At 42.4% G+C, this 16,212-nt stretch overlaps 1 protein-coding gene across 2 annotated transcripts in view; it reads left to right on the top strand.

Moving 5' to 3' along the window:
- LOC121233044 (homer protein homolog 1-like) overlaps positions 1 to 16,212 on the top strand; it is a 199,364-nt gene that overhangs the window by 133,118 nt on the left and 50,034 nt on the right. For both annotated transcript variants that reach the window (XM_041121633.1, XM_041121632.1), the window contains exon 6: positions 7,578 to 7,734. In XM_041121633.1, the coding sequence (XP_040977567.1) occupies positions 7,578 to 7,734 (157 nt within the window). The remainder of the gene's footprint in view (positions 1 to 7,577; positions 7,735 to 16,212) is intronic.

Here is a 16,212-nt window from a genome sequence, read left to right as displayed (position 1 = left end):
ATTCCTTCCCAAATTTACCAGTTTTACATAAACCCAAACACTTGCCTTACACTTCCAAAGAGGAGAAGCTACACTGCTACACTAGAGCTCTCAGATACTACAGTAACAGAATAAATCATTCATAATCCCCCTTTGATTCCTTAAGCATGAAGAGCTGCTCCGTAACGCTCACCAGCAAGGCTGTCAGAAAGGATCACCCCTTGCTACCAGCACAGCTAATGCATTGTTACCAGCTGGTTGACATACCTCTCCTGCTGATTGGTAATGCTCACTCCACCAGATTCTTGGTCTGCTTCCAAAGCATACCACTATTTATAATCTGTGCAGCAGCTACAGGGACCCTGCTCTATTCATATTTGTAGTTTTATGGATTTAGTTACTATACCAGATGCCAAATTTTGTAGTGAAAGTGCTCCAGTCTCTACTCAACTGAATTCCTCCTCATTTCTGCTATGCCAAGACAGTACTGCTCACCATACATCTGCAGTGCAGATCACAGTGACACCTGAAGAGAATTTACGTGCTCTTGAGTAATTGTAGTTCTTTGAAACCATGACTACAGTAGAGTAAGAAATCCAATTTTTAAATTAATTCATTTTAAGCAATGAATCTGATATTAAAAATAAAATTCACATACTTTATTTCTATGAATCTGAAATAAAGCTTAAACCATGTTGTTTTGTGTTTGTGTGGTGGGGTTTTAGTAGCAGGGGAGGGGGCTGCAGGGGTGGCTCTGGTGAGAAGCTGCTAGAAGCTCCCCTGGCTCCAAGTCAGACCCTCCTTTGGCGGAGACTGACCCAATCAGTGATGGTGGTAGCACCTCTGGGATAACATATTTAAGGGGAACCTACAGTGGGAGAGGAGATTGGAATATGAGAGAAACACCTATGCAGATACTAAGGTCAGTGAAGAAGGAGGGGGAGGAGGTGTGCTGGAGGAGGTGATGCCCCTGCAGCCCATGGTGAGACAGCAGGCTGTCCCCCTGCAGCCCATGGAGGTGAACAGTGGAGCAGATGCCCACCTGCAGCCCATGGAGGACCCCACGCCAGAGCAGGTGGCTGCGCCCGAAGAAGGCAGAGACTCCAGCGGGGGAAAGCCCGTGCTGGAGCAGTCTGTGACTGAAGATCGGCCTGTGGAAAGGACCCATGCCGGAGAAGTTCGTGAAGGACTGTCTCCCGTGGGAGGGACCCCACGGTGGAGCAGGGGACCAGTGAGGAGTCCTCCCCCTGGGGAGGAAGGAGCGGCAGAGACAAGGTGTGGCGAGCTGACCCCAACCCCCACCCCCTGTTCCCCTGCGCCGCCGGGGGGAGGGGAGGAGGTAGAGAGAACCGGGAGTGGGGTTGAGCCGGGAAGGGGGGAGGGGTGGGGGGAAGGGGGAAGGTGTTCTGAGGTTTGGTTTGACTTCCTAACATCCTTGTTTTGATTTGATTTGTAGTAAATTAAATTGCTTTTGTTTCTTCCCCAAGTTGAGCCTATCTTTTGCCCGTGCCCATAATTGGTGAGTGATCCCTCCCTGTCCTTGTCTCGACTCAGGAGCTTTTCTTTATATTTTCTCCTCCTCATCCCGCCGGGGGGGGGGGGAGTGAACGAGCGGCTGCGTGGTGCCTTGTTACCGGCTGGGCTTAAACCATGACACATGTTTTATAGTGTTGGCACTGCATACAATTCAGCAAACAATGAATAAGCGATACTGATTCAAAAAGCAGAAAACATCTCTTGGACTGCTTTTGTTTTTTTGTTTCGTGAAGGCATCTCCAAAATAACTTCATTCTGAATGAACTCATTAATGTGTGCTCCCTGCCTTCACAAGCCTTCTTCAACTGGCTAAATGTGGTGACTGGAGCTTTTCGGAATAATTTTCCTTAAGTGACCTACTTTGCAGAAAAAGATAATCATGCATTTCATAGCCTCTGGCACTCTATTCAGGTCACAGATGGAGAGATAGCAAAGCTATTCCTCAGTGACTTCCTGGAGTTGTAACTAATCCCCAATGAGAATGGAGATCAGCTTGATGTTAATTGGTCAGAATGCCTAAAAGTGTGGAAGATCATTGACTCTTACCTGAATTTTCAGGGTGTGTCACAGCTATGCCATATGATACCAGTCAGCAGTTGTTCTAGGAGTGTTTTGTGGTAGTGATCAAATTATTGGATGCCATAGTTGTTAAATATCTGACTTTGAATCCTTTGCCTTGACGATGGAGCACCATGTGGTGTTCTGACTGTGGACATGTCTGATGTTACACACATACCAGATACTGTGGCCTGCACCAAGGATCAGAGATTCAGGGAGAGTTTTGAGCTTTTGCTTGCTAACAAGTGCTTACAATCCTGTGAACAGTTGTCATTGTAAAGATAATTTTCCATGCAATAAGTATGACCTAAACCTCTGTTATGGAAGTATTTTTTTGTATAGCATGATCAGTTGAGCCAATAAAACTCATATTTTGCTGTTATCTATTAGAGGCCCATTCTCCCTCTTGTATTTGGCACTAATGTAGTGATGTTTGCAAAGCAGCTTATCTTATTTTCAGAAGTTCAGAAGTTTCACAAGGGAAATGACCAGGCTTTATCCTCTGTTATGATATTGTTAAAAGTTTGGTGGAGCTTTTCATGCTGAGAAACAGGCAACAAGCAGGAGTGTTAAGGATGTCTCTTTTTTTGAAAGACCATCTTGAAACTTTGAGTGTGCCAGGCAGTCAGTGATGTTAATTCTGACAGGGCTGAAGAAATAATTGTTAAAATTGTGACACTGCCAGCAAAGGGATGGATGGCTTTCAGAACAAAACAAAAAGAAATATGTGCGCAGGTTGAATTCTTGCACCACAGAACTGCAAACGTGTGTGCCTGTGTCATGGTTTAAGCCCAGCCAGCAACAAAGCACCATAAGGCCACTCGCTCACTCCTCCCTCGCAGTGGGATTGTTATAAACGCTCGTGACAAATTGGAGGAGCCAATTTGTATTGGATAAAAAAAATCGAATTTATTAGCAAGCGATAAGAGAGCAAAACAGCGCTGGGCGGCCGGGGAGGCAACGCTCCGCCATAGGCCCGCAACTTCATGTTACCGTTACATTCCTTATATACATTTCTTGTACCCCTTTCTTGTAAGTCTCCGCCTTGTCCTGCTTCTTCTTTCTTCATTCGTGCAGGTCTGTTGCTATGCAGATTCGGTAATTTTCTCAAGGATGAGTATCCTTTGATGTAGAATGTCTTTTGATGTGGAGAAATATAGTCTTGGTAAATTGCAGCTCTTGTCCTTCCTCTCCTTATCTAGTAAGTTATAGCTGTTGTTCTTCCCCCCCCCCCCCCCCCCCCTTATCTAGTAAGTTATAGCCATTGCCCTCTTCCCGTGACCTTTATGCATCACTTAAGCAAGCTTTGTTATTTACACCAGGCATATGTTAACTCTCAATGTGTCTCTTCCCCCTTCTTGATTTCATGAACAAAGTTAACCCGTTCATTACAGGATGAGGAGGAGAAAATATAATTAAAAGCTCATGGGTCAACACAAGGACAAGGAGGAATCACTCACCAATTATGGTCACAGGCAAAAAACAGATTTGACTTGGGGAAAAAAAAATAAAATCAATTTAATTTGTTACCAATCAAATCAAAACAGGATAATGAAATGTAAAACCAAATCTTAACACACCTTCCCCCCCACCCCTCCCTCCTTCCTGGGCTCAACTCCACTCCCAATTTTCTCTACCTCCTCCCCCCAAGCAGCACAGGGGGACAGGGGATTGCAGTCAGTTCATCACAGGTTGTCTCTGCCGCTCCTTCCTCCTCAGAGGGAGGACTCCTCACACTCTTCCCCTGCTCCAGCATGGGGTCCCTCCCACGGGAGACAGTCCTCCACGAACTTCTCCAACGTGGGTCCTTCCCACGGGCTGCAGTTCTTCATGAACTGCTCCAGCGTGGGTCCCTTCCATAGGGTGCAGTTCTTCAGGAACAGACTGCACCAACATGAGCTTTCCCATGGAGTCACGGCCTTCTTTGGGCACAGCCACCTGCTCTGGCTTGTGGCCCTCCATGAGCTGCAGGTGGGCATCTGCTCCACCATTCACCTCCATGGGCTGCAGGGGAACCACCTCCTCCAGCGCACCTCCTCCCCCTCCTTCTTCACTGACCTTGGTGTCTACATAGGTGTTTCTCTCACATTCCATTCTCCTTTCTGCTGTAGGTTTTCCCTCCTTAAATATGTTATCCCAGAGGCGCTACCATCGTTGCTGATTGGCTTGGCCTTGGCCAGAGGCAGGTCCAACTTGGAGCCAGGGAAGCTTCTAGCAGCTTCTCACAGGAGCCACCCCTGCAGCCCCTCCCCCGCTACGAAAACCCTGCCACACAAACCCAATACAGCCTGTGTCCCCCAATGTATACATACAGCTCTGCTCTTTGTGCCTCGGTGTAAAACTGAAAGGTGTTCTGGCAGAAGTTGCGTTGCCATTTGGATCCTTTTGATCACCGAATAAGTGTTCATATTTCATGAGCTTCTTAGAGCAAATAATCTCAGAACACATGAAGAATGTTTGGGTTTTGGTTTAGATATTTACAACTGTTAAAACAACCTGACAGAGCTGTGCATGCATTTCCTATGAGACAATCTAATGCTTTGAGGGCAGAATCAATTCCTTTTAGCAAAAAGCCTTCCAAACAGGAATTAAGTGAAAGATTTTAGAGAGAAAGAGTACATGCAGCTCTCCTGTGCCTATCCTGAGGGAGTGTAGTGCAGCTGTTTCACGATCAAAATTTTGACCATGGGCTCTAGCAGTTGTTGGGAGTTCCACACGTGGGCTTTCAGCTTCTAGACCTGTGTGTTCCCTGTCCCGGGTGTTAGCCCCAGCATCTTCTCTTCCGAGGGAAAATTCTCATTGTGCCTGAACCATATGTTTCTCAGTGTTCCCTCTGGAATTGTTGATAAATTTGAACCAATGTAGCTCTACGGATATAGGCATCCATGCAGATACTCTTAGTCTAGCTTAAGAACAGCCTGCTGTAGGTGTGCTTTTATCTCGTCCTAAAATAATTAGTTTAAGTCCAAATAAGTCCAGTTTTAATCAAAATAATCCACAAAGCATAATTTTAATTATCTTTTTTTTTTAGTTTGTCAATAAAGTATTTGAAAAAAGTAAGTCAGCACTGCCAGGATTGGTTATGGGCTATTTTAATCAAATTATGATTTTGTGAAACAAAAATTCACATCTTTGGTTCTGTGTTTCCTGGTGTGATATCCATCACATTGCTGTGTTTATGTCAGAGAATGTGAAGTTTTATAAGAAGAAACAGGATAAGTCTAAATAGTTGGGAAGTCATTGTGTATTATCAGATACAAAACTAGACTAATTTAAGTAATATATTTCTATTTTATGGAGCCATAGTACAATCTGTAGAAGATACAGTAGAAATTATTTGTAGAAGAAAACAGTATATGCTACAAACAATTAACATCTGCATTACAATAGATGTTCATACCTACTATGTAGATCTCTCAGGGATAAAAAGTATGATTGAGAAATAATACTGGTGCAGTCCTATTGAAAACAACCAATTTAAAAATAACCATCTCCCAAGAAACCTTCTAGCCTTTGAACCAGGGTAGCCATAGCAGTAATAGAAAATACATGTTTCTTATTTAATGCTGACATTCCAGTATACAAGCAATAACTTCAGAGCTCCTGACTTTTCTTGGCAGGGTAGTAAGGCACATTTGTAAACATGTATACATGTCACACACACACAGTTAGCTACTAGTCCTGCAATAGCGGGACTACTAAATGGGATTACTCGCTTGCATGAAATTGCTGGTGTGGATATTTGTTTGCTGGATCAGAACATCAAGGAGGAATTGTGAATATGACAATGAACTAGATTTTTTTAGCATGGTTTTTATGGAATTTTTTGATCTACTGTGCTACTATAAATGAAAAGTAAATCTGATCAGAGAAACAAGAGTAGACATTGTTACAAAAATTAATTCTCATCTTTCATATGTGAGTCAGTGTTCCTTGATGAAATGGGATTATCGTTATTTTAGTTTAGTCATTTAAGATTTAAAATTTGTAGTGGTGAACTTCTAATTAGTTGAATAGATCATGAAATGCTAGAGCAATTTGAAAGAACTCATATTCCTCTTCTGAAGGAACTTGTATTCCTGTTCAAGGGGATGAAATGGTGTATTTGGAAGGAAATACTGGAGCATGGAAGAATCAGACATCACGTTTTAGTGAAACAGTAGATGTGATCTGAATTGGTAATGAATGTTCCTCAGTGACTGGTTGGCTTTGAACACCTAAGGGGCTTTTATAGGAATCATAATGTTTTTGAAATATGCTTTTATGGGATGGGCTGTGCATATGCATGAAGTGGATGAAAGAAACTCAGTGGACAAAATGGTGGCAGAATGTTTAATTGTTCATATGTACAAGGTTCAAAGAAACCTATAAACTTACATGCATAATAATAATAATTTATAACTAAATTCAGCATATTAAATATATTTATTATAATAAATAATTATGTTATACTAATTACTTGTAATTCACCATAAACCTATATACAAAATCATTTTGGCCAGAGTTACAGATCAGATTTTCATTGATGCCCTTAATAGTAAGCTAATTAGACAAAATGAATTATTTTCTATATGTATTTTCCATATAGGTGTGCACCTCACGTGCTGTTGACGTTATACAAGTAAACATTAATGAACTATTTGCATACTAATACGTTCACCTGATGTGTCTGAGATGTTTTTCCCTTGCATACTGAGTACAAGGATAGGGTCTGTGGATGATGGCAGACTAATTATCTGTGAAAAATAAAGCCCTGTGTTTCCTCAGAGAATAACCAAACTGTAGGCAAGGATTGTTCCTCCATAAGCTACTTCAAGAGACTCCAACATCAGCTTCCTCTTTGCATTAAAGCAATAATATCTCTATGTTTCTCAATCTTTGGTCTCTTTGCTGATATTACTGAAGAAAGGCACATAAACAGCATTATGGTGTTGAAATTCAAGACACTTGAATTTGTAAGTAGAAATTAAATATGGTATTTAATAAAGAAAGTATATTTCAGGCATAGAAGATTTGCATTAGGACAACTAAGCTGTAGTTCGAAAGCACTACATTAGCTCTCTTTAATCAAGTTGGTGACAAATCTTTTTTTACAATATATTTCATAAAGTAGTAGATTAAAGAAGCACTTACTCTCATATATTAAAATGGCGACTAGTTATATACATATTCTAGAATTACACGCTGTTGCTTTTGGGAAGCTGATATGGATTTCATCATCCTTAACATTTTATTTTAAAAAAGTACCCTGTTGAACTGGGAGGGTAGAGGTTGTTTTCCAATAATGATATATCTACATTAAAAAATCTGTTGTTGAATATTTTCTGAATTTAAAGTTTTGATGATTTGAGCACTTGGGATTCTCATTTAGACATTCACTCATAGGATTTTTGCATAATTCTATTTTTCCTGGATATTTTGAAAAAAAATTATTAGACATTTTAAGAAAAAAAAGAGAAAGAAGAGATTTGAGAGCTCTGACCATTCTCATTCTGTCTATGCAGTTCAACAATCAGCAAGCATTGGGAGGCAGAACTGGCCACGCTCAAGGGTAATAATGCTAAGCTCACAGCAGCCCTGCTGGAGTCCACTGCCAATGTAAAACAATGGAAGCAACAGCTTGCTGCATATCAGGAGGAAGCAGAACGTCTTCATAAGCGGGTAAGTCAAGGCAAATGGCCAGGATCCTTGAGGTGGAAGTACTGGTGACTGTATTTGCTCATTTTGAAGTAAAATAAGCTTATTGTTGGGGCTTTAGGTTAATCTTTGAGACAGAAATTCATGATGACTTGAAAGCACACAGGGTTCCTCGGTTGGGAAATTCTTTCTTTTGTAGAAGTTCCTTTTCTGCAGAGGGTTTTGTTGCAGGAAGAGTTATCTAACCTGTGATACTTAGGACATTTGCTGCCAGCTGCATTACATCTGTTTCAAGACCTTCTCCATATCATTACACTTTAGTCCCTCTTGCATTTAAGCCCATAGAAACTTGACATCAGATCTGTAAGTTAAAGGAACCCTTTTGTAGTTTCCACATATAACAAAGACCAACAGCTTCCTTTCATCCTTGCACCTAAAGAAAACTGAACATAGAATCAAGCTCATTATACAAAATTAGAGATCTGCCTCTGCTTTCATACAGGAGGGGCAGGGTCCCATTCCATTCACTGTAAATTTTGTTTGCAGAGGTCATTTGGCAAACCAGAAATTAGAGTACAATGGGGGCAGAACTGCCAGCGTTTGAGAGAGGAATAAAGTGTATGCAATGTTGAAGGCTGCATTATGAAAACAAATATATAATATTTTTATTTCTCTTCTCTTTTCACATGTAACTATATTGTATAATTTATTCATCTTTATTCATATGAATTTGTCATCATAGTTTAGGACATTTTTGTACAAAGTGAAGGCAAGATTAGAATATTTATAGAGGGAAGATGTCTTTGATGAAGTTGTATTAGTTTTGTTAATATCAGTTAGCTTAGAAAAATATCAACGAGATGAACTTAGTTAAGAAAATAAAAACAAAAGTCCTATATACTTTTTTGCATGAAGACCAGTTTCATGAATATGCTGACAGAAGGGAAAAGTCAAGTAGCAAACATGTCAGACAATTTGGTTTTATATGCTGTACTCTCTTAAATGAAATAACATATAGCAATTACAGTTAGCCAAATCCTGCAAATTGTGAAGGGTTCTTTCAGACCTGTGCTGGATCTGTCCAACTGGAGACTAGTAGTCCCAGGAACAAGGATCATATTGATCTGAGGAGGAGAAATTCAGCAGGCTGCATATAACCTGGAGGTCTGGAAGGATAGCAAGAATTCCCTTGAGCTTGAGAAACCTGGGGAAATGGCAGGTTGTTGGGGCTGTCCTATACCTAGACTGACTTGCAGATGAGCATCTTTAAGTCCCAGCCAAATGAGTTGATATGGAAGAACAATTTCCATTAGACTGTAACTCCATGTGCCATAGCTGGCTGGACAAAATGCATGAAGTGTAATTAAAACTGGTGCTTTTTCAAAGTGTTTTAATTTCAAGAAATTGGCAGTTGCTGACAAAATTGCTTTGCTTCAGTAATTTTCCAGTCAGGAACAAGTTTGTCGTGTGTTTGTATAGAGAGAGTTTCACTTTGTCATCTCATTTAAGCTTCTCCTCTGGAAGGGTGGAAGTTCTAACCTGTGCTCAAGGTTTCTAAAGAGATGATAGTAGTCATAATCTTATCAATAATTTAAATTATAACCTTATATTATAATTACTATAGTGCAAAAGTTCAGGTGGCTTTGATCACCAGATTCAGGTCTTACAGTGAAGAACTCATTGCTAAAGCATGGACATAATGAGGTAGCATTCTTCATACTAAAATGTTTTAGGTTTGTGTGGTGGGGTTTTAGTAGCGGGGGAGGGGCTACAGGGGTGGCTCCTGTGAGCTGCTGCTAGAAGCTCCCCCAGCTCCAAGTCAGACCCACCTCTGGCCAAGGCCAACCCAATCAGCGAGGGCAGTAGCACCTCTGGGATAACATATTTAAGAAGGGGAAACCTGCAGTGGGGGAGGAGATTTGGAATGCGAGAGAAACACCTATGCAGATATGAAGGTCAGTGAAGGAGGGGGAGGTGGTGAGACAGCAGGCTGTCCCCCTGCAGCCCATGGAGGTGAACAGTGCAGCAGATGCCCACTTGCAGCCCATGGAGGACCCCATGCCGGAGCAGTCGGATGCCCCCAAAGATGGCTGTGACTCCATGGGAAAGCCCGCACTGGAGCAGCCTGTGCCTGAAGACCTGCAGCCCGTGGAAAGGACCCATGCCAGAGAAGTTCGTGGAGGAAATGTCTCCCATGGGAGGGACCCCACGCTGGAGCAGGGGAAGAGTGAGGAGTCCTCCCCCTGAGGAGGAAGGAGCAGCAGAGAATGTGCGATGAATTGACTGTAACCCCCATCCCCCTGCGTCACCAGGGGGAGGAGGTAGAAAAAACCGGGAGTGGAGTTGAGCTGGGAAGGAGGGAGGGGTGGGGGGAAGGTGTTCTAAGGTTTGGGTTTACTTCTCATTATCCTTGTTTTGATTTGATGGGTAGCTGTCCTGGTTTAAGTCCAGCCGGTAACAAAGCACCACGCAGCCGCTCGCTCACTCCCCCCCTCCACCCCCGGCCACGGTGGGATGAGGAGAAAATATAAAGGCAGGCTCGTGGGTCGAGACAAGGACAGGGAGGGATCACTCCCCACTTATGGTCACGGGCAAAAGACAGGCTCAACTTGGGGAAGAAACAAAAGCAATTTAATTTACTACAAATCAAATCAAAACAAGGATATTAGGAAGTAAAACCAAACCTTAGAACACCTTCCCCCCACCCCTCCCTCCTTTCCAGCTCAACTCCACTCCCGGTTCTCTCTACCTCCTCCCCTCCCCCCGGCGGCGCAGGGAAACAGGGGGTGGGGGTTGGGGTCAGCTCGCCACACCTTGTCTCTGCCGCTCCTTCCTCCCCAGGGGGAGGACTCCTCACTCGTCCCCTGCTCCACCGTGGGGTCCCTCCCACGGGAGACAGTCCTTCACGAACTTCTCCAATGTGAGTCCTTTCCGTGGGCTGCAGTTCCTCACAAACTTCCCTGGCGTGGGTCCTTTCCGCGGGCCGATCTTCAGTCACAAACTGCTCCAGCGCAGGCTTTCCCATGGAGTCACGGCCATCTTTGGGGGCATCTGCTCCACCGTTCACCTCCATGGGCTGCAGGGGAACAGCCTGCCGTCTCACCATGGGCTGCCGGGGCATCCCCTCCTCCCTCACTGACCCCAGTATCTACATAGGTGTTCCTCTCACATTCTAACCCCGTACTCACTACCGGTTCCCCTTCTTAAATCTGTTATCCCAGAGGCGCTACCACCATCACTGATTGGGTCGGCCTGGGCCAGAGGCGGGACCGACTAGGAGCCAGGGGAGCTTCGAGCAGCTTCTCACAGGAGCCACCCCTGCGGCCCCTCCCCTGCTACCAAAAAAAACCCGCGCCACACAAACCCATAACAGTAGCAAATTAAATTGATTTTGTTTTTTCCCCAAGTTGAGCCTGTCTTTTGCCCGTGACCATAAGTGGGGAGTGATCCCTCCCTGTCCTTGTCTCGACCCAGGAGCTTTTCTTTATATTTTCTCCTCCTCATCCCACCAGGGCTGGGGGGGAGGATTGATCGAGCGGCTTCGTAGTTGCTTTGTTGCCGGCTGGGCTTAAGACACGGCAAATATATTAACAGCTTTTGTTGCAAAGCTGAGATAATACAGCAGCTGAATTATTTGCCTGCCTTGCCGTGAGGAGACCCAATCAGACAAGATGGGCATGACACTGTGGTAGAAGATCCCTTTTTTTTGATGTTACTCTCAATCTTAGTAAAATCTTATTTAAAATTTGTTATTGGAAAATACGATTAATGAATATACGAATTTTTAGTGTGTCACTTTGCTTGTACCTTATACTGCAGTTAACAGAAGTAGTAACCAAGTCTTTCTAGCTACTTTCATTAATAGCTGATTATTTTTTATAACCTTTGCCCAGCAAATTTCCTGCAATTATTTTGTATTGCTGAGGGAACACAAAATCTTATAACATGGAATCATCTACACTCTTTTGATCACCTTTTACATGCCTTTATTAAATGCTTCTGTAATCTGTGACCTCGGGGCTTGTTGATATCTCACATAGAATATATTAATGCTCTGTGCCTATGGCTCTCTGGGCATGCCTGTAAATTACGACAGGATAGTTCATCAAGACTCCTGCCCTCTACTGGAATTGCTTTTAGAAAAATATAGACTTGGCTAACTCTAGGCAAAAGTATGCAGAATATGTAAAAAAAAAAAAATCAATCAATCTGTTATCCATACAATGTGATACAAGAGCTGTTCTAATCTGCATGCTGGTGACTGATCTTTCAAATTGAGATAGTGCCCCATTCAAAAAGAAACGGCCCCCCGGAGGGTGGGACCGCGGCTTCTCCAAAGCCGCAATTCCTTATCTTAAGTGACCAGGAGAAGGAGCACACGCATAGCGCCTGGAGGAGGAGGCCCCACGGAGGATGGACTGTGTCTATCTTAAGCGGTCATGCCAGCAGAAAAAAGAGAGGCAACTCTGCGATGACCCCCCCCCTCCAAAGTCTCGACCGATTCCAGAGAACCCCGGGAATGGGACTGTGCATGTCGAGACCATCGACTAACACGCTATAAAGAAGGGAGAAACAGTTCTCAGCGGCGCCCTCCGGAACTGGATCTCTACGCTGGCTGGACCAACGACTGGACCCAGGACTGGTGAAACCCTTTCTCTCTCTTTCTTTTTCTTTCTCTCTTTCTCTCCTCTCTCTTTCCCTTCTCTCTTTCCACAGTCCACACCTCATCCTTTTAAACATAAAACCATTGACCAGTTGAGACTAGGAGTGGATCTAGCCGCCCCTGGGCTCCTCTCTGAGAAGGAGTCCAGAAAGCAAGGGGTCTGCTTGAACCTCGTGACTCAACGGGAGGGCTCTCCTTCTGCACAGTTTCATGGTCCCTTTTCCATTTCATTTTCTATACTTCCCTTCTTTCTCAAACAGCGGCTTAACGACATGTGCAAGGTTCATATGATAAGTTCACTTGTACTTGGGCAAGGTTATCTAGGTTGAATAAATGTTGATTGTTGTTTGAACTCCCCTGGTGTCGTTCACCTTAATTCTGAAAAGGAATCCACGACCTGAGTCGCTCCCAACTTGGGACGCGACAGGTTGTGTAATGTTGACCATACTGGGATAGTTAGAGATACAAGGCCAAGCTACGGGAGGGGTTAGAAAAAACGGAAAAAAAGACTGGGAAGTACAACAAAACTGGTATGGATCCATGTTTAATTATTCACCCTGGTTAACCCCCCCTATTGTCAACCATTGAGGACCTCTTATTTTGTTGATCTTATTTTGACTTTTGGGCCATGCATTTTTAATAAGTTGATCGCTGTTGTAAAGAGCGCTTAGAAGCTGCACATTTAATGCTGCTACGAAAAGCGATATGACAGATCGGAGATGGAGGAATTACTCCTATCCTTGGCGAGCAAAAAGAAGTATTAGATCGATTTAATGAACAAATCAGGATAAAATAGAAAGGGGGGATTGTATGAACGGGTTAACTTTGTTCATGAAATCAAGGAGGGGGAAGAGACACATTGAGAGTTAAAATATGCCTGGTGGTAAATAACAGCTTGCTTAAGTGATGCGTAAAGGTCTCGGGAAGAGGGCAATGGCTATAACTTACTAGTAAGGAGGGGGGGGAAAGAACAACGCTATAACTTACTAGATAAGGAGAGAAAAGAACAAAGCTATAACTTACTAGATAAGGAGAGAAGGACAAGAGCTGCAATTTACCAAGACTATATTCTCCACATCAAAAGACCTTCTACATCTAAGGATACTCATCTTGAGAAAATTACCGAATTCTGCATAGCAACAGAACTGCACGATGTGGAAGAAAGAAGAAGCGGACAAGGCGGAGACTTACAAGAAGGGGTACAAGAAATGTATATAAGGAATGCAACGGTAACATAAAGTTGCGAGCCTGTGGCGGAGCGTTGCCTCCCCGGCCGCCCAGCGCTGTTTTGCTCTCTTATCGCTTGCTAATAAATTCAATTTTTTATCCAATACAAATTGGCTCCTCCAATTTGTCACGAGCGTTTATAACAACTGTCTTCCTAGTAGCTGGTACGGTGCTATGTTTTGAGTTCAGTATGAGAAGAATGTTGATAACACCGATGTTTTCAGTTGCTGCTAGTAGTGTTTAGACTAATGTCAAGGATTTTTCAGCTTCATGCCCAGCCAGCGAGAAAGCTGGAGGGGCACAAGAAGTTGGCACGGGACACAGCCAGGGCAGCTGACCCAAAGTGGCCAACAGGGTATTCCATACCATGGGACGTCCCATCTAGTATAGGAACTGGGAAGTGGGGGGGGAATCGCCGCTCGGGGACTAGCTGGGTGCCGGTCGGGGGTGGTGAGCAATTGCACTGCGCATCATTTGTACATTCCAATCCTTTTATTATTGCTGTTGTCATTTTATTAGTGTTATCATTATCATTATTAGTTTCTTCTTTTCTGTTGTATTAAACCGTTCTTATCTCAACCCGTGGGTTTTGCTGCTTCTTTTTCCCGATTCTCTCCCCCATCCCACTGGGTGTGGGGGGAGTGAGTGAGCAGCTGCGTGGTGCTTAGTTGCTGGCTGGGGTTAAATCACGACATAAACTTTTGAAAAATATAATGTCTGACAAAATATCAAAGTACAGTATTTCTGACTTAAGCTCACAATATATCAGAAGAGAGCACAAAACTTTAATTTATTGAGAACTTTGCACTTAGCCACACTGAATGTGTACTCTCTTCTCAGCTCTAGGCATTATGAACGCAGAGAACAAATGGGAGAAGGAAGATAAAGGCCTCAGAGAAAGCAAATAAATGTAGCTTAATATGAAAAACTGAACTGATAGATGAGGAAATATTATACTTAATCATAAATGACAAATAATAAATGAAATTAATTTTTTAAACTGCAATCAAAATCAGAGAGGGGCATTTTAGCTTTGTTTCTGTATTTTTAAAAGTGTAAACAATGTGATACACAGAAAAACTATTTCAGTCAAATTTGAAAACAAGTATAGAATAAAAAATGTTGGGTTTAAAATAATTTAAAACAAATTAAAAAGCGAAATTTACAAGAAATACTGCACAAGGTGAAACACTCAGTTTATCATGGTGAATGAGGAAAATGGAAAATAGAAGGGTGAGATAATGTAAAATCAATGGATATTTATAAATAAAACATGACAAAGTTCAAACTGTGGAAAAAGGTACCATAAGAATTCAAGTAATAAGACAGTATTAGCAATATTTTTTTTAATATAAAGAGGAAACTATTTATGTAAATAAGGCTACTTATAAGGCTATTTACATAAAGAGGAAACTAAAGATGGAAATAATAATGCAAAGTTTACTAATCAATATGTATTACTTCCCCACATACACCACACTTGACAGAGGATATGAGTCTGCTGTAGCTTGCAGACAGATGACTCAGGCACCAAAACTTGTATATAAACCTAAAGCACGTAAGGAGTGAATACCACAATTACATTATATATAAACCACATAATATTAAATTGAACTAAATATAGCAGCTAGTGTTGACAGTACCATTCTTCATTTTGGAGGCTGGTCTATTTTATAAAAGACTATGATCTTGCAAGTGAGCATATCCCTCCAATGCATACATATCTACACACATTCTTCTTCTCCAGTGGGCAAGATGCTGCGACAGCCAACTTTTCCATATAAAACAACAACTACATTACAACTGAACATGCAAATTAATTTCCAAACTTTTGTTTCTCTTTGAAATAAATTTTTCTAGGAGCATTTCTATTCAACTTTTCTCAACAAAGGTTCTTTTGGATCAAACCCCATTTTTCTTCTGAACTGGCAACAGATGCTTGTTGCAGCACGGCAAATTCCAATTAGATATTAGGAAAAATAATTTGACAAGAAGGGTGGTCAAACATTGGAACAGGTTGCCCAGAGAGGCTGTGAGATCTCCATTTTTCGAGACTCACAGCCCTGAGTAACCTGATCCAACCCTGGAGTTGGACCTAACTTCAAAGCTGGCCCTGCTTTCAGTAGGGAATTGGACCAGATAACCTCTAAAATTTCCCTCCATGCTCAATTATTTGGTGATTCTGTGAACTAAGGATGGGGTTCCTTTCATCTGACTAAAAGTATGTTTATAGGACTACCTAGATGATTATCCTATGGGGAAAGACAAGTACTTACAGGAGCAAATTCAACTCAGCACCTTAGGCAGTTTTCTTAGACTGGGACACTTATTCTTCATGCATTTGTCTCTCCATGAATTGCAAGAAAAAAAGATGACCATCTTAGACTTGATGTATAACTTCTACATAATCTCAGGTGAGACAGATTCCAATTTGAGGAACATTTTTTTTTTATCAATTGCAGCTATATGTTTATACTGAGCTTAACAGAGAAAACTAACAGAAAGATAACACGATACAGTGACTTAACACTGCTTGCTACCATATATACCATAACCAACAGTCTCTAGATCTGGCATTTCTATCTGTGCAACAGAGAAGTATCTGACTTGCA

This window comes from Aquila chrysaetos (assembly GCF_900496995.4).
Source record: "Aquila chrysaetos chrysaetos chromosome W unlocalized genomic scaffold, bAquChr1.4 W_unloc_4, whole genome shotgun sequence".
In the NCBI taxonomy this organism is placed as follows: domain Eukaryota; kingdom Metazoa; phylum Chordata; class Aves; order Accipitriformes; family Accipitridae; genus Aquila; species Aquila chrysaetos.
The sequence above is the reverse complement of the archived record's forward strand: the minus strand, read 5'-3'. Positions and strand labels throughout refer to the sequence as shown.